The 25,126-nt window shown below is 35.5% G+C and overlaps 1 protein-coding gene across 2 annotated transcripts; it reads left to right on the top strand.

The window, feature by feature from the left end:
* Nucleotides 1-12,389: 12,389 nt before the first annotated feature.
* Nucleotides 12,390-24,087, top strand: LOC143606454 (topless-related protein 4-like). Of its 2 annotated transcripts, none has more exons than XM_077082218.1 (25): nt 12,390-12,478; nt 13,018-13,197; nt 13,295-13,408; nt 13,501-13,659; nt 13,736-13,919; nt 14,017-14,137; nt 15,390-15,502; nt 15,597-15,786; nt 15,885-15,994; nt 16,119-16,188; nt 16,269-16,342; nt 16,441-16,536; nt 16,625-16,720; nt 16,797-16,924; nt 17,614-17,848; nt 18,921-19,085; nt 19,172-19,267; nt 19,917-20,066; nt 20,165-20,275; nt 20,894-21,073; nt 21,146-21,274; nt 21,366-21,461; nt 22,358-22,546; nt 22,707-22,873; nt 23,877-24,087. In XM_077082218.1, exons 1-25 carry the CDS (start codon nt 12,399-12,401, stop codon nt 24,085-24,087), a joined length of 3,444 nt encoding a protein of 1,147 aa, XP_076938333.1. In that variant the 5' UTR covers nt 12,390-12,398. The 2 variants fall into 2 exon arrangements, with proteins under 2 accessions (XP_076938333.1, XP_076938334.1); XM_077082219.1 differs by having other exon boundaries at nt 15,600-15,786.
* Nucleotides 24,088-25,126: the final 1,039 nt, after the last annotated feature.

Genomic DNA, 25,126 nt, shown 5'->3' on the forward strand with positions numbered 1-25,126 from the left:
CCCCTGTAGTTCACAACTATGCCTTAACCAATCCAGCACTCCCTGCCCCACCAACTAAGAAACCTTACACAGGAAACCAACCCCTTTGCCCAACCTGTAGACTTCACCACCCAACTCAGACCCCGTGTCGACAATGTAACCGATGTGGCCGCATTGGTCACTCAACCGAATACTGTAGAGTCCCTCCCGCCAACCCAATTGCGCCAACACCACCAGTCTACCCGCAGAACCCACAATCAATCTACCAAAACCCACGACCCAGGTCGTGCTATAACTGCGGTGATCCCAGTCATTTCCGGAACGCGTGCCCGAGACTACAAGTGCAAATCACACAAGCGAATCCGGTGAACCAGATTTCGAACCAAGTGACGCGTGGACGAGCTTTTAACATAACCGCGCACCAAGCGCAAGCGAATAATGACGTAGTTAATGGTACATTTTTGCTTAACGGATTTTATGCTTCTATACTTTTTGATACTGGCGCCGATCGAAGTTTTATCTCTCGCGCCTTCGAGCAGAAGCTTGCGCGACCGCGCAACGATTTAAAAGAAGATTTTTCAGTTGAATTGGCTAACGGTGAAACTGTTTTAATTAACTCTGTGATTAAAGATTGCACGCTTAACCTTAACGAAAACGATTTTCTGATTGACCTCATCCCCATGCCTCTTGGAAGCTTTGATGTTATCATTGGTATGGACTGGCTCTCGAAGAATCGCGCCGAAGTTATTTGCGCCAAGAAGATGATTCGCATTCCTCGAGAAAATGGTGATCTTCATATTTACGGCGAAAAACCCTCCAGTGGTCTTAAACTTATGTCTTGCGCCGAAGCCCAAAGACTCATGCGGAAAAGGTGTATTGCATTCTTAGCCCATGTGGTTAAACCTGCTGAAGAAAAGAAGCTTCGCGATATCCCTGTTGTGCGTGATTTCCCTGAAGTTTTTCCTGATGATCTTCCTGGTATCCCTCCCGCTCGTGAAGTCGAGTTCCGTATTGATCTTGTCCCTGGTGCTTCCCCCGTAGCTAAATCTCCTTACCGTCTTGCGCCCGCTGAGATGCAAGAATTGGCAAGCCAACTTCAAGAGTTGACTGCTAAAGGATTCATTCGCCCTAGCTCTTCGCCCTGGGGTGCTCCGGTGTTGTTCGTTAAAAAGAAAGATGGATCGTTTCGCATGTGTATTGATTACCGCGAGTTGAACAAACTCACCATTAAAAACCGGTATCCCTTACCGCGTATTGACGACCTCTTTGATCAACTCCAAGGTGCCTCTTGTTTCTCGAAGATTGATCTCCGCTCTGGTTATCACCAGTTGCGCATCCGCGATGAAGATGTTCCGAAGACTGCTTTTCGAACTCGTTATGGCCATTTTGAATTCTTGGTCATGTCCTTCGGTTTAACCAACGCACCCGCCGTTTTCATGGATCTAATGAATCGGGTGTGTAGGCCTTTCTTGGATAAATTCGTGATCGTGTTTATCGATGATGTTCTGGTGTATTCTAAGACCAAGGCCGAGCATGAGCAACATCTCCGATTGGTATTGCAAAAGCTCCGAACCGAGCAGCTCTATGCTAAGCTTTCCAAGTGTGAATTCTGGTCTGATGAAGTACAGTTTCTTGGTCATGTTGTTAACAAGATGGGTATTCATGTCGACCCATCCAAGATTGAAGCAATCAAGAACTGGATTACGCCATCCTCTCCTTCTGAGATCCGTTCCTTTCTGGGCTTAGCTGGTTACTACCGGCGATTCATTTCGAACTTCTCGAAGATCGCTTTGCCTTTAACAGCTCTAACGCACAAAGGTAAACCGTATATTTGGGGCTCGAAGCAAGAAGAAGCCTTTCTAACGCTCAAGCGTTTGTTGTGTGAAGCTCCTGTTCTTGCGCTACCTGAGGGTAATGATGATTTTGTCGTGTATTGCGATGCATCCAACCAAGGTCTCGGTTGTGTTCTTATGCAACGAGGCAAGGTTATCGCTTACGCATCAAGGCAACTCAAGGTTCATGAAAAGAATTATACAACTCACGACCTCGAGCTTGGTGCAGTTGTTTTTGCCTTGAAGATCTGGAGACACTACCTTTATGGTACTAAGTGTATCCTTTACACTGACCATAAAAGCCTTCAGCATATCTTCGATCAAAAGGAACTTAACATGAGGCAACGCCGATGGAACGAACTCATCAGCGATTACGAATGTGAGATCCGGTATCATCCTGGTAAGGCTAATGTGGTAGCCGATGCGCTCAGCCGAAAACCCTGCCAGCTTAACTGTATCTTGCCGCGCACGCAGCTTCACTTCGCGCCGATTCAAAGCAACCTTGAATCGCGTATTCGTGACGCGCAGCGCGCATCCATCAGTAATGGTAACCTTCGCGCCGAGTTAGCGTGTGGCGCGGAAGCACTCTTTGTCCCTAATCTGAGTGGAATTCTCTGCTATCTTAATCGCATCTGGATTCCCTTTGATGGGAATCTTCGCGCTGATATCCTGAGTGAAGCGCACAAATCTCGGTATTCTATTCATCCTGGCGCTGATAAGATGTACAAGGATTTGCGCATTACTTATTGGTGGCCCGGTATGAAAAAGGATATTGCTGTGTTCGTAGCTAAATGCCTGACTTGTTCTAAAGTGAAAGCTGAACACCAACGCCCATCTGGTTTGCTCGAACAACCAGAAATTCCTACGTGGAAATGGGAATGTGTAGCGATGGACTTTATTACCAAGTTACCTTTGACAGCAAGCAAACATGATAGCATTTGGGTAATAGTGGATCGATTGACTAAGTCTGCTCACTTCCTGCCCATTCGTGAAAACTACCGTGTTGAGCAACTCGCGCAGCTTTATGTCAAGGAAATTGTCTGCCGCCATGGTACTCCTTTGAGCATCATATCCGATCGCGATGGCCGTTTTATATCTCGCTTTTGGAAATCTCTCCAATTTGCGCTAGGAACTCGCTTGGACATGAGTACGGCATATCATCCTCAGACTGACGGTCAGTCTGAGCGAACTATTCAAACTCTTGAGGATATGCTCCGATCTTGTGTTCTTGATTTTGGAGGTAATTGGGATTCGCACCTGCCTTTGATCGAGTTCTCTTATAATAACAGCTATCATTCCAGTATTGGTATGGCCCCATTTGAAGCACTTTACGGTCGTAAGTGCCGCTCCCCGATCTGTTGGAGCGAAGTGGGTGAAACTCAAATCACAGGACCCGAACTTGTTCAAGAGACAACCGATAAAATCGCCAAGATCCGTGATCATCTGCTGACTGCCAGAAGCCGACAGAAGAGTTACGCAGATCGTAGGCGGAAGCCTCTCGAATTTCAAGTTGGTGATCTTGTTCTCCTCAAAGTGTCGCCTTGGAAAGGTGTTGTCCGCTTTGGGAAGAAAGGTAAGCTTGCTCCTCGTTATGTTGGTCCATTTAAGATTCTCGCGCGTGTGGGAAAAGTTGCCTACAGACTTGACCTGCCGCCCGCGCTCAGTAATGTGCATCCAACGTTCCATGTATCCAACCTCAAGAAGTGTTTAGCTAACGAGAACCTTCACATTCCACTTGATGAAGTTCAAATTGATGAATCTATGCATTTCGTTGAGAAGCCTGTTGAGATTATGGATCGCGAGGTTAAGCAAACCAAGCGCAGTCGTATCCCTATCGTGAAAGTTCGCTGGGAGTCCAAGCGCGGAGCCGAGTTTACATGGGAAAGGGAAGATCAAATGAAGATCAAGTACCCGCACCTGTTCTCTGCGCAACCTACTTCGAGATAAATTTCGGGACGAAATTTCTTAAAGTAGGGGAGACTGTGACATCTGCCCGATCCGACCCGACCCAGGTACCCGTTTCTCTGACCCGATCTCTTTCTTTTATGATTTAATATTTATTTATACTTATATTTTATTTTTAATAATAATAATATATATTTCCTTCCCGCCTCTTTCTCTCTCTTTCTTTCCGCCGTCCCCTCCCTCTTCCTTCTCTCTTTCCGCCTTGTTTCCCTCTTTTTCTTCTAACTTTTTGCTTGTCCTTTGGTTCTTCCCGCCTAAGGATGTCTGCAGCTCCACGCGCCAGACTCCTTACATGGAAGCCTGCGTGAAGACATCTTGTTCCTGCGATGCGTGAAGAGAACTCTTCTCGCAGCGCGCTAAGAATGCATGTTCTTCCCGCAATGCGCTAAGAATGTATGTTCTTCCCGCGATGCGCTTAGAATTCTAGTTCTTCACGCAGCACGCTAAGGATTTGTGATTCTTCCCGCAGTGCGCTAAGGATTGTTGTGCCAGCCTTCGCGCTCGCGCACTCAGCCTTCCCGCGCTTAACCCTTGTATCTTCTGTTTATTCTAGCCGTTTGCTTTTGTAAATGTCTTTTCTTCTGAGCTGTTGACCTAACCTATCTAATGTCTGAATAGTTACTTTCGGCGCAGCATGCGTACCAACCCCATTGGTTGGTAGAAAAAGTGACTGACATTATCTTTTGAGATCTGCTTTTGCCATGCTTTAACCAGTAACTTTATCTGTCCTCTCCCATGCCTTTTTCTGTTCCCTGTCAGCTTTATCTTGCCCCCTGCAGCTGCCATATCTTTTGATATCTTTTGTTATCTTTTGTTTTGTCTTGTTCCGTTTGTCTTGGAATCTTTTCCCCTTTTTCTGGATTTATGTCTCCTAGGGTTTCTCTATAAATAATAACATTATTTTTCCTAACACTACACACACAAAACACTTAATCTCTCTTATTCTCTTCCTCCCTTTTTGCTCTCTGCCGTTGTTCTTCAGCCGCCTCCCTCCTCTCTTGCCTCCGTTTTCTCCTCTCCCCTGCCCTGTTTTCCGGTAATATATTATATATATAATAACTTATTAATTATGCTAACTTATAATCAAGACTTAAAACAAATCATTAAAACAATAATCTTGTTTATAGGTTAACTTGTGCTTGTTTAAAGTTGGTTCTTGCTTTATCTTACACCGCATCGTTTATCAAGTGAGTAATCTCGTACCTAATCCCTTTTTGCTTTTAATGTTTTGGGATGATCATGTGTTCATACAAACTTAGAGTCTTAAACTTGTTTATGAACTTTAGTCGCGCAGTATCCCATGTGTTGAGGACGTTTACTTGGCTGTTTATTTGTATGTGTGTATCATTAACCGCTTTGTTCGGCCTATTCCGAAGTTTTCATGGATCCATTAGATGAACACGGGAGACCTATCGTTTACGGTTTTCTTTGTTTACACTTGCACAGATGTTTTCTCGTTTTTGTGCTCAATTGGGAGCACGGATTGAACTATGAACTATGAGCTATGATCTATCTAGGCTTGATCACAATCTGATTGCACCCTTGTTAAACATCAGACATACACGTGTTGCGCGCAGATTTATTATTATCTATGTATTGTATTAAACTTGATTTCTCACCAACACGCAAGTGTTTGACGTTTATTTTAACACATGTTCAGGTTTGCAGTAGCTGTTTTGGAGCTTGTGGACACGTAGGACGTTTTTACTTTTGGACCTAGAATTAAAATGTATCAAGACAAGTTAATGTTGTTTGAATGTTATAATTTATAATATATTGATTTATGTTTGATTTATGTTCTTTATTTTCCCCGCTGCGCGTGCGCGATAAAATGTGTATAAATAAATATTGACATCAATAGTGTCGCGAGTAATGAAGCAATATGTGGCGCCCCGATGTATAATCCGCCTTTGGTCGGGGTGTTACATCTGGTACCACGTGTGGTGGGGTATACCTACCCTCTATCCGCATGTGTAAGAATCCAAACACAATTATAACTAGCCTGAATGCCAGCAAATACTAAAATTTTAGGGATATATTATCCCAAGTAAACTTTGGTTTTTGGGTAATTGACTCGATTAAAGAGTTTTTAGATATGAGTGCATTCACCTTTCTTATGAATCGGCGCTTTCACTGATTTATGTTCTGAAGTTACCTCGAGTCTATAGTATCTTTAGACCTTGAGTCTGTTTTGTATAACTTTACCTTGATAAATCATTTATTTATATAAAACATTTGGAACTTTAGTCCATTTTTTTATTTACCATTTATGTGGTACATTTCTTCTTCATAAAGAAACACATTTACTGTGTTTCTTTTTCAAGTAGAAATGCTAATTTGACTATGCCTTTGGCGTAATAAACTTTATGTTTCTAAGTTATAAAGAAATAATATTTTAACTATACCCTAAACTTATGAAAAGCTATATTTAACTTCATGTTTGATCAAGATATGGACTATAGCCTCAACTAGGGTCTAAGCCAATATAATAAAATATTTAGGCAGGCCCCTCCCTTATGCGGATACTTTTGAATGAAATGCATAGGCTTTTGAGCGGGTGGCACTCCAACTAGTCGTCGAGTAATTAAGAGAAAATAGCGTTAGGCGATTTCTTGCTTTTAACCCTTTATCTTCTGAGTTTGACAAGCTTGGCCCAAAAAAATTCTAGATGTTACATAAACTAAATTGGATGACTCCCATTTCCGACGTTGGGCGATTTCTTGCTTTTGAGCTAAAACCGCTTTCAACGCCAGCCTGGTCAAGTGATCGTGGGATTTACAAAAGAAATCCAAATCTGATTTCAAGTCACATAATTTGTTAACTTTTAAGTATATATACGTTATATATCAAACATATATGTATAATACTTAATTTTCAATTTAAACACTTATATGCATATATACATACATGTACACTAACAAAAACATTTTAGAATCATAACTTCTCTTCTATATAGGCACGTTAAAAAAGTACAATAAGAAGATAAGTGGTTCACATTAGTTCTCGTGGTTCTCGTGTTTACCTAATCCTAATCCTACTCCCAATCCTATATATGTGTGCATATATTCTAATTTCTTTATTAGAATAGTTCACTTTTATATCTAATCTACATAAATAAGTTTACAAATGATAAATAATATTGACTTAGACATGTATTGTGATTCAATATTTCCTATAGTTCGTTGATTTGGTTTGCAGCATTAAATAGTGGAAGTCTCTTTCTATCTACAAGCCAAAAAGAGAAAAGAAGAAAAAAGGGGAAAAGGCGAATTGGAAAGAAGAAAAAACGTAAAATAAAATACTTTTTGATGGTTTTTATTTATGAATTTGATTATAATTGGAAAAGCCGTGTGAGAATAATTTGACCAGTTTCTATCAGTATAATAATAATATTAATAATAATTAGATAATTCAATACGTTAAATAAGGAATATCAACTAAAAGTATATAAGCTTCTGTAAAAAGCTATATAAAATCGCTGGCACGTCAAATAACTCAAAATGATATATTACCTGTTGTTAGTGCTGTTAAACGGTATTGTTAGCCTGTCACGCGTTAAACTACACAAACATGTAAATCAGGTCACAAATATAAACTTGACCAGTTGTATATGACATATGATTTTATGGATGACAGAAAGATGATATGTTTTACTAAGTACTGTTTTACTTGTAATACATTTAGGTTCTAAAATAACATTTTTTTTTAATTTAAAAAGTTATGTTTGGATTTTTATAGGCCTTAAATTTTAGGGGGGAAACAAATCATAATCATTATCGTACTCAGTATATCCCATCAATAGCAAAGTTATATTAGGGTCCGAGGAGGGTAAGATGTAGACAGCCTTACCTCTACCCCGTAGGAATAGAGAGGCTGCTTCCGGTGAGACCCCCGGCTCGATAGTAGTTTTGCATCAAGTCCTAGACATAAGGCACATAACACTCAACCACCGGGACACTGGCCGATTGGTGCATGTACCCTTATCTTTCGACTATCAACGCCACCAAATGATGTCTGATTAAATTTCCGCCACTTTTAATGTTATTTTCACGAGATTAGTTTAATAACGTCAAAATTAGTGCTATTTCACTTTTGTCCATCCGAGGGTTCACACATATATACCTTATATGCGCAGACCGCAAGCAGGACGCTGAGGAAAAAGAATAATTATATTAAAAAGATTAAAATATTACGAGAATAAGATGAGCAAACTTAAATCGTTAACTTTTTTATTTGGTTTATATTTTTAAAATTTTAAACTCCTTAAATACACATGTATTCTTTACGTACATAAAAATCAAACTAATTTGTTTATATGTTTTTTTAATTATAATTATTTACCTATATATGTGTAAGTTACATTTTTGTGAGACCACATATATAAATGAAATTTGTCTGTATATATTTGATTTTAATAAAAGATATATAAATATTGTATTTCAAGTTTCAACCATTATTTTATATTTCAAAGGTTTTTGAGATTGAAAAACAAATGATTTGTTAATTTGTTTCTTATTGAAATATATGTAGAAACACTTTCTTTTGTTTGTGTGAAAAATAATTTGTTGGTAATAGCATACTTAATTTTAGCAAGTTTGTGATGGATGCTACGTACCTGTTTTTTCTTTCTGTTTTTTACCTTAATATTATTTTCACTATCTTAATATTATTTTCCTAAACTTAATATTATTTTCACTACTTCTTATTGAACTTTTTCTTGATATCACCCGATATCTACTTATCTGTTCCATCTTATAGCTGAGAGTTATCCTAAGGATCATAAAAGTAAGAAATGTGGAAAGGTTTGTAACCTTTAGATATGCGTAAGGTATTAAATTAATCAAGTTAATGGCTAAAAATAGGTCCAACCGTGCATATCGTACCGATACCCGTACCAATTGGTATTACGTTTTGGTTGTGATATTATGGTTTACTGAATGTCGGTACCCATACCGATTTAGCTTTTTGTTACTCTTACTAGCACCAATCCATAATCAACGAATAATTTTTCCAAAGAAAAGGAAAGCTGTACAAAAGCGGGTATTGCACCGAAATACCGATACTCGTACCCGTATTGTGCCAATTAATTCAGTATCACATTTAATACTCGTTTTTACTGATATTGGATACCGGTACGGGTACAATACCAATCTCATTCCTAGGAATGATTAATTCAGTTTTAAAAATGGATAAATGCTTTTGAACGACCACCAAAACCTGGCCATCCGGGTACACCCATTGATAAAAGATCATCCACGTCTGTGATCATAGAGAACTTTATACTATAGATAATTTAAAAATTAAATATATACACACACTAAACAAACTATGAAACTAAAAATTAAATATATACACACACTAAACAAACTATGAAACTAATTGATCTTTTGTTGCATATACATTATCTATATATAGTAAAGTTTCACAAACTTGTATTTGGTAAATAATATATAAAAGATAGCTTTCTAAAGCAAACATAAATGAAGGTATGACAGGGTGATTATTATAGATTTGATTCTAGGCAATTTCTTGTCAACCCTGGTTCGAGTTTTGGTAACTAGAAAGGGTGGTTAATATGCAGAATTTTTTTCAACTTCATTTTAGTTTAATGGGCCACCATCATTATTATTATTATTATTATTACAATTGAAAGTTTTTGCGTTGGGCCACTTAACGACACCTTATTGGAGCAAGGCTTTATTTTTGTTTTAGTTATGGTTGATAATGAACGTTACAAAAACTAACCGAATACCATTTTTTTTTGTTTTAGTCCTGTATCGCAACAAACATGACGAAAATCGACTGAATTCGCGCAAACTCAACGCGCTTTGTTTTAGTTCTCGTACCGTAACGAATAGAACCTAGCGAAAGATAATTTTTTTAGTTCCGGTACCGTAACAAACATGATGAAAATCGACTGAATTTGCATAGATTCAATGCCCGGGATCAACAACGGCCGGGTTTTACCAATGCTCGAGTTTTACCGACCGACACTACCCTATTGGTCCACCTCAGTTTTTATAATTTTTTTAATCTTATTTTTTTGTTTTTGTTCCGGGACAATAACGCACGAAACCAAAACCGGTTGGACTTTTGTCGACTTACTGTAGCAACGTTTGGGACCGACAACACTTGGATTTTACCACCGTCCTGATTTATCTATCCTCCCGGCGCAATGCGCGGGTAAAACCCTAGTTTGTAATAAAAACTACTTTAGGAGACGTGTTCCAGTGGGATCGTTAAACCAAAAAAAATCGTAAAACCAATTGAACTACGCACTCGCGCTAACTTACAAAAATTAGATCAAAACGTAAAACATATAAAAAAAATGAGTGAGTAAACAACATTATTCAAGCGGGTTTGAATTAATATATTATAATTATAATATATAATAATATGGGTTATTAAATTTTAAAAATTGATAATAATCCTAACTGTAGTAGGGGTCCCAAATTTTAATTGACGATAACAATTTCACTTTCTTTTCGTATAGAAAAAGCAAACTAATTTCCATTTTCCAATTCTTTAATTGACGATAACAATTTCACTTTCTTTTCACTTTCTTTTAAACGTGAACAACAACAAAGGTACCATCACCACTTTACGAAAAAACGGGTCCCACACACACACCCCTTCCTTGAACTCGTCCACACCAGATCACACCTATCATATAAATCACAAAACAATAATATTATAATAAAATATTTAAACCACAATAAGTTATAATAACCACCATAACTTATCACATAAATTGCATATAAGTTTATAATAAGCCAATTTCACTTATCATTTAACAAGAGATAAGTTGCATTACATATCATATCCCTAATAGTATTTATATCTTGTCTTCTATGGTTCTTCGCTTCACACATACCTTCACACTTTCTCTCTCTAAAAACCCCCCAAAATTGAATCCAACAATTGACGAATTCGTGTTATTATAAGCCGTACGATTCAATTCGATCTGTTCATCTCGTTCGTGTGTTCGTCTGCTGGCCAATTTCTCGTTCGAAGGTACCAATTTATCGTGATTTTATCGTTTTTAAGGCTAATTGACGGTGAAATTGTGGATTAGGTTATGAATCTGGTGTTGATTGTGTGGTTTTTTGGGGAATTAGCGCTTTTTGGTGGTGGTTAGCTTGATTTTAGGTGATTAGGTGGTTGAGTTTGCCGATCTGGTAGTGATTAACCCTGTTGTTTCATTTCATGTATTTTTTTTATTTTTTTTTAATTTTTGGATTTATTTTTTTTTATTTTATTTTGATTGCAGTTTAGAGAAACCTGTGTCCTCTTTAATTATTATTATTATTATTATTATTATTATTATTATTATTATTATTATTTTTAATTATTTAATTATTATGTTGTATTTTTTATTTAATTTTGTTTATTTTTTCATGTATATTTTGTAATTTTTTATTTTTTTAGTTTTTTAATTTTGATTTGATTGCAGTTTAGAGAAAGCTTTGTTGTTCTCTCAAGTACATCTGGTTCTGATTAACGCTGTTGTTGAATTTTATGTATTTTTTATGTATTTTTTTGGATTATTTATTTATTTTTTAATTTTATTTTGATTGCAGTTTAGAGAAACCTGTGTCCTCTTTAATTAATTAATTATTATGTTGTTGTATTTCTTTATTTAATTTTGTTTATTTTTTCTTGTATATTTTGTAATTTTTTATTTTTTATTTTTTTTAGTTTTTTAATTTTGATTTGATTGCAGTTTAGAGAAAGCTTTGCTGTCTCTAAGTATATCTGTTAGTGATTAACGCTGTTGTTTCATTTCATGTATTTTTTTTTATTTTTATGTATTTTTTTGGATTTATTATTATTTTTTTTATTTTATTTCGGTTGCAGTTTAGAGAAACCTGTGTCGTCTTTAATTAATTAATTATTATTATGTTGTTCTATTTTTTTTATTTAATTTTGTTTATTTTTTCATGTATATTTTGTAATTTTTTATTTTTTTAGTTTTTAAGTTTGATTTGGTTGCAGTTTTAGAGAAAGCTTTGTTGTCTCTAAGTATACCTGGTTGTGATTAACGCTGTTGTTGAATTTTATTTATTTATTTATTTTAATTTTTTTTAGTTTTTTAATTTGATTGCAGTTTAGAGAAAGCTATGTAGTCTCTAAGTATTAATTATTATATTTTTGTATTTTTTTTTATTTTTTGTTTAATTTTGTTTTTTTCTTGTAATTTCAGTAATTTTATACTATTAATTTTTTAGTTCTTCTTTTTAATTTACTTTTGATTGCAGTTTGGAGAGAACTATGTCGTGCCTAGTATTAATTATTATATTGTTGTATTTATTTTGTATTGAATATTGTTTAATTATTTTTTTTATTATTTCACTTTTAGTTTGATTGCAACTTAGAAAAGGCTATGTTGTTTCTACGTATTAAGTATTTTATTTCTGTATTTTTTTTATTTAACTTTGTTTATTTTTTTCATGTATTTTTTGCAATTTTTTGTAATTTTTTTAGGTTTATTTTTTGAAATTTTAATTTGATTGCAGTTTGAGAAAGCTATGTTGTCTCTGAATATTTATTATTATTATTATTATTATTATTATTTATTTATTAAAATTTTCAATTTGATTTGATTGCAGATTAGAGGAAGCTATGTCTTCTCTCAGCAGAGAGCTTGTGTTTTTAATTCTTCAGTTTCTAGATGAAGAGAAGTTCAAGGAGACTGTTCATAGGTAGGGTTTAATATTATCTATTGAATTTCTGTTTTGTTTTCTTTCATTTTTGCAGATTTTGTTTGTTATAAGCGAATCACATGTGTTTTAAGGATGAGACCGGTACATTACTGGTACTAAAATTACAGACTGAATTTCTGGAAAAGTGGGAACTGTGCCAGTATGGTATCGTACTCGTTATGAAATGCGGGTAGCGGTGCCGAAAATACTATGATTGAATTTTTGGAAAACTGGGAACCGTACCGGTGTGGTACTGGTACTTGTTATGAAATGCCGGTACCGAAAATACCGATACCGAATTTCTGGAAAAGCGGGAACCGTACCGGTACGGTATTGGTATGGTACTAGTACTCATTATGAAATGCTGGTACTGGTACCGAAAATACTGATACCGAATTTTTGGAAAAGTGGAACTGTAGCGGTACGGTATCAGTTTGGTATTGTACCGGTACCCCCCATTACTTGGTACCAAATGATCATCCCTACCTGCTTTTGTGTAAGTTGTATTTAGTATTTATTTTTATTTTTTTGTTGTGGAGGTTGGAGCAAGAATCTGGTTTTTTCTTCAATATGAGATACTTTGAAGAAATGGTGACAAATGGTGAATGGGATGAGGTGGAGAAGTATCTTTCTGGATTCACAAAGGTTGATGATAACAGATACTCAATGAAAATCTTCTTCGAGATACGAAAACAGAAGTATCTAGAAGCCCTAGACAAGTATGTGTTGATTCAAATTTTGTTCATACGTATACACACTTAGGCTATCTTTAGTCTGATTAATATTGAGGTTTCTTATAATCTGATTAATTTGCAGGAAGGATCGTTCTAAAGGGGTTGAGATTCTAGTGAAGGATTTGAAAGTGTTTTCTGCTTTCAATGAAGATCTGTTTAAAGAAATAACTCAGCTTTTGACTCTAGATAACTTCAGGTGTGTAAATTGTAATAGTTAATACTTAATACATAATACGTACGAGTTGTAAAAAGTTTAAAGTTTTGATATAAATACATGCATGCGTACAGGGACAATGAACAATTATCAAAATACGGAGACACGAAATCTGCTAGGACTATAATGCTGGGTGAGTTAAAGAAGTTGATTGAAGCAAATCCCCTGTTCCGTGACAAGTTAAACTTTCCTGGCTTAAAGAATTCAAGACTTCGAACACTTATTAACCAAAGGTTCATATCTAGCTTTTGATTTCTGATTCAGTAACATGAGTTTATTTCAATATTAATATGTGAATACAAATTGTAGTTTGAATTGGCAACACCAGCTTTGTAAGAACCCGAAGCCGAACCCTGATATCAAAACACTATTTGTTGACCATTCGTGCGGGCAGTCACAGCCAAATGGTGCACGGGCCCCATCACCGGTTACTAATCCGTTAATGGGTTCTGTACCAAAGCCTGCAGGCTTTCCACCTCTAGGTGCTCATGGTGTAAGTGAAATTAGCCTTTTGTTTACAGTCAGTTAAAGTTGTAACTGTAAAACTTAGTTTTTTAACCTAATTTGTACATTGTTATTTGTATTTTAAGCCTTTTCAGCCTGCACCTGCACCTATGCCATCGTCTCTTGCTGGTTGGATGGCAAATCCAGCTGTGCCTCATCCATCAGTTTCCACGGTTCCAATTGGTTTCACTCCGCCGAATAATGCCGGTATGTGTATTTTCATCTTGGTTAAATTCTTGATAAAAGTATTATAATAGAGAATAGGCTTGTAAAGGAACTGAACAAACACGAATGGAGCATGTTCGTTTGTTTTGACTTTAACCAAATAAACGATCAAACACGTACAGTTAATGAACTTTTGTTTTCTTGTTTGTGTTAGTTCATCAAGAAACTGAACTTGTTCCTGTTTGATTTCGTTTTTGTTCGTGGGTACAAGTGACTAAACACAGACGAGCGAACGTATCAACATAATTGAGCTAAAACCAATTAAAAGTAATTGTGAACATAAATGTTTCATCATCATTAGTAAATCCCACCAATAGCAAAGCTATGGTAGGGTCTGAGGAGGGTAAGATGTAGACAGCCTTACCTCTACCCCGTAGGAATAGAGAGGCTGCTTCCGGTGAGACCCCCGGCTCGATAGTAGTTTTGCATCAAGCCTTGGACATAAGGCACATAGCACTCAACCACCGGGATACCAGCCAATTGGTGCGTGTACCCTTGTCTTTCGGCTATCAACGCCACCACATGATGCCTGATTAACCTTCCGCCAATTTTAACATTATTTTCACGAGATTAGTAAATAACGCCAAAATTAGTGCAATTTCACTTTTGCCCACATGAGGTTTCACACATATATACATTATATGCGTGCACCGCAAACAGGGCGGTGAACATAAATGTTTAGGCTTCAAAAATCATTAGAACTAGACAATATTTTAACGGGCCTAATACATTTGAATGATCATATTAAAGAACGTAAACGAACATAAATGAAGGGTTTCTTGTTTGTGTTAGTTCATCAAGAAACTTAACTTGTTCCTGTTTGATTTCGTTTATGTTCGTGGGTACAAGTGACTAAACACAGACGAGCGAACGTATCAACATAATTGAGCTAAAACCAATTAAAAGTAATTGTGAACATAAATGTTTAGGCTTCAAAAATCATTAGAACTAGACGATATTGTAATGGGCCTAATACATTTGAATGATCATATTAAAGAACGTAAACGAACATAAATGAGCGTAACAAGTAGACATAAATGAATGGAGACATGTGTCATGTGTTCATGTTTGTTCATTTACCTAAACAAACAAAAAAATATGTTCGTGTTCGTTCATTTATTAAATAAACGAATGGTTCACAAATGGTCACGTTCAGTTTGTTTACAAGCCTAATAGAGAGTGCAATGTTTCTGAATATGATTTGCTGTTTTTTTTGTTTTATATCATATTGAAGCTATGCTAAAGCGACCTAGGACTCCTCCTACCAACAATCCAGCTGTGGATTATCAAACAGCTGATTCTGAACACTCGTTAAAGAGAACACGCACATTTGGGATATCTGATGAAGTATGGCATACTTTTCCCTATGTTATTTCTTTATATAAGGATCCTCTGAAACACTTTTAGAAACTATATGCTGATGCATGTATGATGTTCTTAGCAGGTCAATCATATGCCTGTAAATATGTTACCTGTTGGTTATATGGGTCAAAGTCAAAGTCTAAGTCAAAGTCATGGTCAAAGCTCTTACTCTTCTGATGATTTGCCTAAAACCGTGGTGATGACTCTAAATCAGGGGTCTGTAGTCAAAAGTATGGAATTTCATCCGATACAGCAAGTTCTGCTTCTTGGTAAGTGCTTGGTTCCCATTAACATTACATTTCAAACATTATTAATGCTAGAAATTGGTAAAATAATATTATTTTATATTTTCCTTTATTGATATTAGTTGGAACTAGCAATGGTGACATCATGATATGGGAAGTAGCTAGCAGGGAGAAACTTGCTCACAAGAATTTCAAGATTTGGGATATTAGTGTTCTTACAATGCCTTTGCAGGTTTGTATCCAAACATTAGTCTTTTTTTAACTTATTATTTTGTTGAAAAATGTCTCCTTTGTAACAATATAGGGTATTTTTGGGCTAAGTAGTCAATTTGACTTGTGACTTGTGTTTGTAATAGGCATCCTTGACCAACGACAATACTGCAATTATAAATCGTGTAACATGGAGCCCCGATGGATCACTATTTGGTAATATTAATAAGTTACCTTTCTTCAATAATAATTCTCTCTTAAAATATAACCTAATCGGTATTTTTTCTTTCATATAGGTGTTGCATTCTCAAAACATATTGTGCAGATATACTCATATCATGGTGCTGATGATCTCAGAAACCATTTGGAGGTTTGTCTTGTTTGATATCTAGGTTCATCTTTTCTTGTTTAAGTAGTGACAGGTGGCGTTTCTTATATTTAACCACTTTATTTGTTATGGTTGTATAGATTGAGGCTCATGGTGGCAGTGTTAATGATCTTGCTTTCTCTCACCCGAACAAACAACTTTGCATTGTGACATGTGGCGAGGATAGATTAATAAAGGTTTGTTTCGTTACTTTTTGACTCGGTGTTTCTATTTTCGTTAAAATCTTTTATTTATTTATATATAATTTTAATTCTTTTATTATAGGTGTGGGATGCAGTAACAGGGGCAAAACAGTTTACATTTGAGGGTCATGAAGCACCAGTGTATTCTATATGTCCACATGTCAAGGAAACTATTCAGGTAAAAATTGCCTCTAATTTGTTATAAACACTGTGCAACTGCCAATTTGTTTATTTTTTATTTTTATGTGTACCAGTTTATCTTCTCTACATCAACCGATGGGAAAATAAAGGCTTGGTTGTATGACAATATGGGTTCCAGGGTGGACTACGATGCACCAGGCCATTCATCCACCGCGATGGCATATAGCGCCGATGGAACAAGGTTAAAGATTTGATATTTCTTTTTCAACTTTTTATTTATTTATTGATGTTTTGTGTGAAAAATTCAACTCGTTTACTTTCAAATTGGTCATTGGTTGATACATTCACAAACGAATAATATAAAAAGGGGAGAATTACATATATGCCCTTCTAAACTTCACTAATTGCATGTTTACCCAACCCAAATCTGAAATTGTATATATCCTCTTGTTGCCCATTTTGATTTATATTATTAAAATAAGTTATATAATGAGTGTTTAAATCTTATTTTACTAAAACTTTAAAATTTCTCATATTTACGTATTTACTCATTTTTAACTAGTTTTCATTTGATGATTGTCACCCGTATTTTTTACGAGTGTCGGAAGAGTAGATTATTCATAGACGAAAGAAAATAATTAAAAAACGCAAAAAGAAAAACTTAGTAAAAAAGAAAAAAAATATTTTGCGAAACATTAAAAAAAAGAGTAAACATGAAAATTTGGGAAACTTTGAACTTTTAGGAAAGAGGGTAAAATAGTCATTCTGTAATTTATTTATTATTAAACAAATCAAAATGAGTAAATTTGATATATTTTTGTAATGAGATATATGCAATTGCCCCTATAAAAGACTGGCTTAAAACTATATGTTTTGTTATGATATTTGGCATCTAATATACATATCTAATGTTGTTTGCATAATCAATAGGTTATTCTCATGTGGAACAAGTAAAGATGGAGATTCTTACATTGTTGAATGGAATGAAAGTGAAGGAGCTGTGAAACGTACTTATATCGGGCTCGGTAAACGATCTGTTGAAGTTGTGCGGTTTGATACTACAAAGAATCGGTTTCTTGCTGCCGGTGATGAATTTATGGTTAAATTCTGGGATATGGATAATGTTAACTTATTGACAACAACTGATGCTGATGGTGGTTTACCGGTACTCATCGGATTCTTACATTTAGATATATAACTGAGTTTTCATAATTGGTGGCCATGAACAGTTGACTTATTGTTCAAAATGGGTAAAAAAAATTTCGGTTCAAAAAGTCATGTTAGGCTGGGTTTGAAATCAATGTAAAACTGAACTAGGCTATAAAATATGTTTAGAAAAGCTATATTTAGGGGTGCAAACGAGACTGAGCCTACCCAGAGCTCGACTAGGCTTGTGTTCGGCTTGCTTTGAAATATTTTAGGTTTTGTGCTCTTTTTCTAAAACGCGAGCACGACCCATGAGTCGTTTTTTCAATCTTGAGCTCAGCTCGTTTATTAATTTATAGTTTATTTATTTACATTTTCAACTTTTTTAAATTATAATTTTTATATATAGCATAATATATGATGTAGTTATCAAAATTTAATATATAATAAAAACTATTATATAAATGTAGATTTAATACATCAAATAAAAATTATATAAATAATAGGCTTGCGAGCCAGCTTGAGTTAGATAAGTGAAACTCGGGTTCGTGCTCGTTTATTAAAGCGAGCACGACCCATGAGTTGTTTTTTCAAGCTTGAGCTCAGCTCGTTTATTATTTTATAGTTTATTTATTTACATTTTCAGCTTTTTTAAATTGTGATTTTTATATATAGCATAATATATTATATAGTTATCATAATTTGATATATAATAAAAACTATTATATAAATTTAATACGTCAAATAAAAATTATATAAATAATAGGCTTGCGAGACAGCTTGAGTTAGATAAGTGAAACTCGCATTAATGCTCGTTTGTTAAACAAGCTTGTTTCAAGGCCGATCCTCAGGGTTGAGCTCGGTTTGAGTTTTTATCAAGCCGATCTCGAGTAGCACACTTTGAGCTTTTAACAAGCTGACCTTGAGTATTACACGAGCAGGGAATGGCTCGTTTACACCCATGGCTTTATTTAAAAATCCGAACTTTTTGTTAGTGATAAAAAATTGCTCAAATCGGCCGGTTAACAGGTAAACGGGCTGAAATCACCAGCTGTACTCTACTTATATGTTGGTTCTTGATGTGTTTGCAGGCTTCTCCTTGTATAAGATTCAACAAAGAAGGTGTTCTGTTGGCTGTATCAACAAACGAAAACGGGATCAAGATTCTTGCTAATCAAGATGGACTTAGGTTACTAAGAACAATGGAAAGTCGACCTTTTGACCCTTCAAGGGTCACATCTGCATCTATTGTGAAGGTAATTTGGTTTTTAATATTATGCTTTAAAATTGTCTTTATATAAATTTTCATGGCGTCTTAATGAAATGGTTGATACATATACAGCCCCAAATGATGACCATGTTTGGTGCTGCTGCTAATTCACCTGTGGGACCCAGCATTATGGATAGGGTTACACCTATGCCTCCAATGGTGGTTATGGTTAGCATTTTATTTTCTGATTTTTTGATAATTAGTATGAACAGATTGCTAGGCCTGTAAACGAATCGAATGGACACGAACTGGGGTGTGCTCACTCGTTTATTTGAATTTAACCGCACACGAACAAATTTCTTTTGCAAGTTTGTTTGGTAAGAAAATGAACATTTTCGTTTGTTAAAAATCTAAACGAACGTGAATGAACTCAAATAAATGTAAACTAACATAATTGAACAAACATAAACAAAAGTTCATGAATGTAACTTAAAATTGAAGTTAAAATATATAAGCATAACATGAATATATATATAATTTTTTATGTACTTAGTGTTAATTAATATTTAACCTAACATAAACGAACATTCACGAACGAAACATGTGTTCATGCTCGTTTAATCAGATGAAACAAATTTTTGTTCATGTTCCTTCACCCGTTTATTCAATAAGCGAACAAACATAAATAAGCTCAAATAGTTTAATCAAATGAACACAAGTTTTTGTTCATGTTGTTTTTGTTTATTAAATAAATGAACTTTCTGCTGAACGATTTCAGTCCAATTCACTAAACGTTGTGTTTGTTTACCGGCCTATAAATTACCATTTTTAGATAATTTATATTTAGTGGTCATGACTCATGGTGTAAATTTTGTAGAATGGTGACAATCGGGGCCCGATTGATGTAAAGCCCAGAATTGTAGATGAGGCTGTGGAAAAATCTAGAATATGGAAGTTAACTGAAATAACTGAACCGTCACAGTGTCGGTCTTTAAGGCTCCCTGATAGTACATCTTCACCAATGAGGGTATCATTTTCATTTCAGTTTTAATACTGTTGTCACTGTTTTTTGCTTTAAACTGGTTTGACTTTTTTTGGCTTTTGGTCAACGCGGTACATGTACAGGTTTCAAGATTGATATACACAAACTCGGGACTTGCTATATTGGCTTTAGCAGCTAATGCGGTTCATAAACTATGGAAATGGCCAAGAAATGACCGCAGCTCAACTGGGAAGGTACTAAAATTTATTTTTAAATAGTATTTGTATGCCGAAGCAAGAAATCACATAAATACAATAATATCAACAAAGATGATTTGGTCTTATGCTATTACTAGTAAACGAGTTTTACCCGTTGGCCAAAAACCATAAAGACAAATACTGATATTGCTCTTGATAATACTTACACCCGTGCCCATGTTGTAAAGGATGTTGACACATGTTTTACATCAACCGAAATCCATAAAAACGAATACTAATACCAGTCCTGATAATACCAACACTGAGGTACTTACGTTGTTTGATCGGTATCAGTTCGGGTTCTCACGGTACTGGTACGATAACGACACTTGGTATAGTTTACGATACTAAAAAATGCATTATTTGAACCCAAAAAATGAACAGCGTTTTTGTGAGTTTAACTGCTATTTGCTTTTTATATGTATATATAATCACATTATATATACATAGCTTTGCTATTGGTGGGATATACTGAGTATGATGATGATGATGATGATATCACATTATAATTTTCAATTCCAAACCTTTATTTACAAACCAAACAGGTGCCAACTTGGATTCACTTCTATATTTCTTAAATTTGTGTTCTGACATGTTTTCAATTACTTTATTTAGGCTACTGCTAATGTGATACCTCAACTATGGCAACCAGCAAGCGGTATTTTGATGACTAACGATATTAGTGATACAAACCCTGAAGATGCCGTCCCATGCTTTGCATTGTCCAAGAATGACTCATATGTTATGTCTGCTTCTGGAGGCAAAATATCTTTGTTTAATATGATGACGTTTAAGGTTAGTTAACATTTTATATCCACGTTTATCGCACACATATATGACCATTATACCCTTTTGAAAATCATGCAGACTATGACTACATTCATGTCCCCACCACCAGCTGCAACGTTTTTGGCATTTCATCCACAAGATAATAATATTATTGCCATTGGAATGGAGGATTCTTCAATTCACATATACAATGTCCGAGTTGATGAGGTTGTTTATTAGATCTTTTATTCAAGAGTATTGAAAAAGTCAACTCTGTAGTCAACATACAAAGTGATGTTTTTGTTGTTTATATGAATAGGTTAAAACGAAGCTGAAAGGCCATCATAAACGGATAACTGGATTGGCTTTCTCCAATGTGCTTAATGTTCTAGTATCTTCTGGTGCTGATTCTCAGGTAATTTGGTTTGTTCATATATTTAGTTAACGGGCTGTTTAGTTTTTCATAGGCCTGTAAACGAAATAGCGAACAAGGGTGGTGCATGTTCGTGCTCGTTTGTTTAACTTTAACTGAACAAACAATCGAACACAAATAGCTAGACGAACGAGGTTATCTTGTTCATGTACGTTCGTTAAAAAAGCGAACGTGTTCGTGTTCGTTTGCGTTCGTTCGTTGAACTTTAACCGAACAAACAATTGGACACGAACAACTAGATGAACATGGTTATCTTGTCTGTGTTTGTTCACTAAATGTGTTCGCGTTTGTTTTTGTTTGTTCGTTACCGGACAAACGATTGGAAACGAACAACTAAATGAGCAGGGTTATCTTGTATGCGTTCGTTCATTAAAAATTGAGTGTGCTCACGTTCATTTATGTGTTTAACTTTTATCGAACAAGCAATCGGACACGAACAACTAAACTGATAAACGTGTTCACGCTCGTTTAGGTTTATTTGTTAACAATATAAACGAACAGTTTATGAACGTAAACGAACGAATATAACTAAACATAGATAAACGACCAAAAGCTAAAACCAATAAAATGTGAACGTGAACAACAATGTGTTGTGCTTAAATAGTTATTAAAACTAGACTAAAGTGTTATGTGCCTAAAGATTTAAATGAATATATTAGCGGATGTAAAAGAGCGTACTTAAACAAACGTAACGTAAAGAACATAAATCAATGCAAATGAACGAAAATAAGCCAATTTAAATGAACGAACATGACATGTGTTTGCTTGTTTAATTAAATGAACAAAAGCTGAATAACTTTTGTTCACGTTTGTGTTTGTAAACATATTTGACAGACAATAATCATCCTCATAATAAGAGAGCTTTTTTCTGTATGCAGTTGTGTGTTTGGAACACAAACGGATGGGAAAAACAAACAAGTAAACCTCTGCAAATTCCAGCAGGGCGTGTGGTAGGTCCCCTTGCTGACACGCGTGTGCAATTTCACCAAGACCAAACACATTTGCTAGCTGTACATGAAACTCAGATAGCCGTTTATGAAGCACCTAAATTGGAGTCACCCAAACAGGTATCTTATTCACCAAGTATTCATATAGTTGCCCACTTTCAGAGAAAATTGTTCCGAGTTTCATTGGGTTCGGGTCAAAATGGGTTAGGTTGACCCAGATGCTTTTATAACTAAATCCATTAGTTACTGATGAATTGTGATGCATATTGTTGTGAAACAGTGGTTCCCACCAGAGTCAAGTGGATTGATTACCCATGCTACTTACTCGTGTGATAGCCAATCGATATTTGTGGGATTTGAGGATGCGAGTGTCGGTATTCTTACTTCATCAACACTGAGGTTGCGATGCCGGATTACTTCAAATGCTTATTTGCCAAGCAATCCAAAGTCGGTATTTGTTCATTTTATCATATTTGTTTTTCAGCCCTTCACATATTTTTAATTACTGTTAAAATTATGTTATGCAAATGATATTGTTGAGGTGGCAAAGGGAGAGGGTCGGTTTATAGGTCAACACGGGTACTTTTCGGATGTATTTTGACTGAAAACAATATATTTCCGAATTCCATACTTTTGACACGTTTGACCAGTTCGTATATTGATCGTCTGAAACTGCAATGTGTACCAAACTTATTTTTTTATTCTATAAGGTGTCAAATTGGGTGATCAGACGCAGAGGTGCATAAATCGGGTTTTAGGCCCAAAACGGGTCGGGTTGGGTCCAAAAAAGTTAAACCTGGTTTTTAGTAAACTGGTTGGGGATCCAACACGGTTTTTGGGAGAATCAAATTTGACTGGTTTGAAGCTCGATAGCTTTGGGTCAAAGAAAGTCAAACTTGATTTTCGGTGAAACTGGTACGAGTTTCAACCTGGTTTTTGAGAAGGAAAAGAATGGGTTTGACCGGTTTGAAACTCTGTTGGGTTGGGCCAAAGAAAGTCAAGCCCGGTTTTGAGAGGGAAAGAATAAGGTTTGAGTTGGGTTAGGCAAAAGAAAGTCAAAACAAAGTGTTTTGGTGAAACAGCTTCGGTTTCCAACCTGTTTTGAGAGGGAAAATGAGCGGGTTTTAACCGGGTTCAAATCGGTTTCAAAGTTTAGACTTTAGGGCTACGCCGTTCTCAAGTCTCAACCCTACAGTTTGGTTCAGGGTCAACCAAACCGTGCTCAGTTTCCAACCCGTTTTTTCTGTGTACCTCTAGTCCAACAGGTTGGATAATGGGCCAAAACAGGCTGCACAGGCCCGAAACATCTTTTTTCATATTTGTTTAAAAAAGTGTAACAAATATGTAATATTACAAATAATTACAAACCCTACAGTTTTACAATATTTATAATTTTATATAACTATTTCATAAATATTTTTGTGTCCTCTAATTTTATGAACCTTTTCAGTTTAAGGGTGCACCCACTTGTTATAGCTGCACACCCATCCGAACCAGATCAACTCGCATTGGGACTCAGTGACGGTGGCGTGTGTGTACTCGAACCACTGGAGTCAGAAGGCAAATGGGGCACATCACCTCCATCTCTAGAGAACGGTGGTGCGGGTCCAAGTAGTACAACTCCCGGTGCAGCAAGTACAACTGATCAAGCAGAAAGGTAACTTACAAACTTTAGGTACATGGAGTGATAGGATGGGGATTTACAAGTTAGTTTTGACTCGACACCATAATTTAAGAAACGGTTTTTTAGAAATTGATATCTTCGCTGCTGTTTAGGCGTTAGGTTCCGGTAGTAGAAAAAAAGATTTGGTTTTATGGTGTAAAGTTTATCGACATGCAAACTGATGATTGTTTTATTTTTTTTCTTTTTATCTTTAGTTATAAAATTGGAAATGATGCAGGTCTTTGTTAATGGCCACATAGTTTTTCATCTTTTTTGTCTTTTTTTCTTTTGGGTTTTTTTTAATATCTTATGCTGGGTGGATTACAAAAGAAAAAAAAATGATTATTATAAAAATTTTATGTTTGAGATTCACGTTCGGTTTTCATGGCCGGTTTTTGGTCAAAATGGAATCCAAACGAATCAGCAGCGTCAGTTTTCTAAAGATACTTGAACGTGTCCAATTGGATCACGTTTATGTTTGTAGATAAGATATTCTTGCTAGTTCTTGCTCCTGCATGAAAGTTTCATTTTAGGTAAGGACGACGAGACAATCGATACCAAGCACCAGACACGCCACAAAGAGTTTTGTGATCGAATACCGAGCCTTTTGATTTTTTGTTAAAGAAGAAAACTCTTATGAAAAACCAATATACAATGCTCTCATTTAAACTAGACATGGGATATAGATGGACTCAAATTCTAACTAACAATAATCTAAATTAACTAAATTTTCGGTTGGATCGGGTTTAAATTACAGCTCCATTAGTTAGTGAAATCAAATTCAATAGATATGAAATTTTAACAAATTAGCGCTGTTTTATTTTAGGAAAATTGGATTTTAATAATCCCAAATTTCTGTTATTGGCCGATAATAATCCAAACTTAATTTATTCCCACCAGTGGTTCCAAATTTAAAAAAGTTGGCTTTCAATGATCCTCGGTTAAAAAAACCTAATGGTGTTAAGTTTTTTCCAAATTTCAAACTGATTTTTTAGGCTTTTTGATTGAAAGGAGGATATGAGTCGATTAACATAAAA

This window comes from Bidens hawaiensis, unplaced genomic scaffold (assembly GCF_021521415.1).
Source record: "Bidens hawaiensis isolate Kalapana, Puna unplaced genomic scaffold, B.hawaiensis_p1.1 tig00074878_1, whole genome shotgun sequence".
Classification (NCBI taxonomy): Eukaryota; Viridiplantae; Streptophyta; class Magnoliopsida; order Asterales; family Asteraceae; genus Bidens; species Bidens hawaiensis.

Bases quoted from the DNA above. Each gene is read 5' to 3' on its own strand.
- LOC143606454 (XM_077082218.1), top strand. From the start codon at position 12,399: ATGTCTTCTCTCAGCAGAGAGCTTGTGTTTTTAATTCTTCAGTTTCTA. The intron at 16,925-17,613 runs GTTAAAGATTTG...CATAATCAATAG, and splicing joins TATAGCGCCGATGGAACAAG to GTTATTCTCATGTGGAACAA. The intron at 20,067-20,164 runs GTATCATTTTCA...GTACATGTACAG, and splicing joins GTACATCTTCACCAATGAGG to GTTTCAAGATTGATATACAC.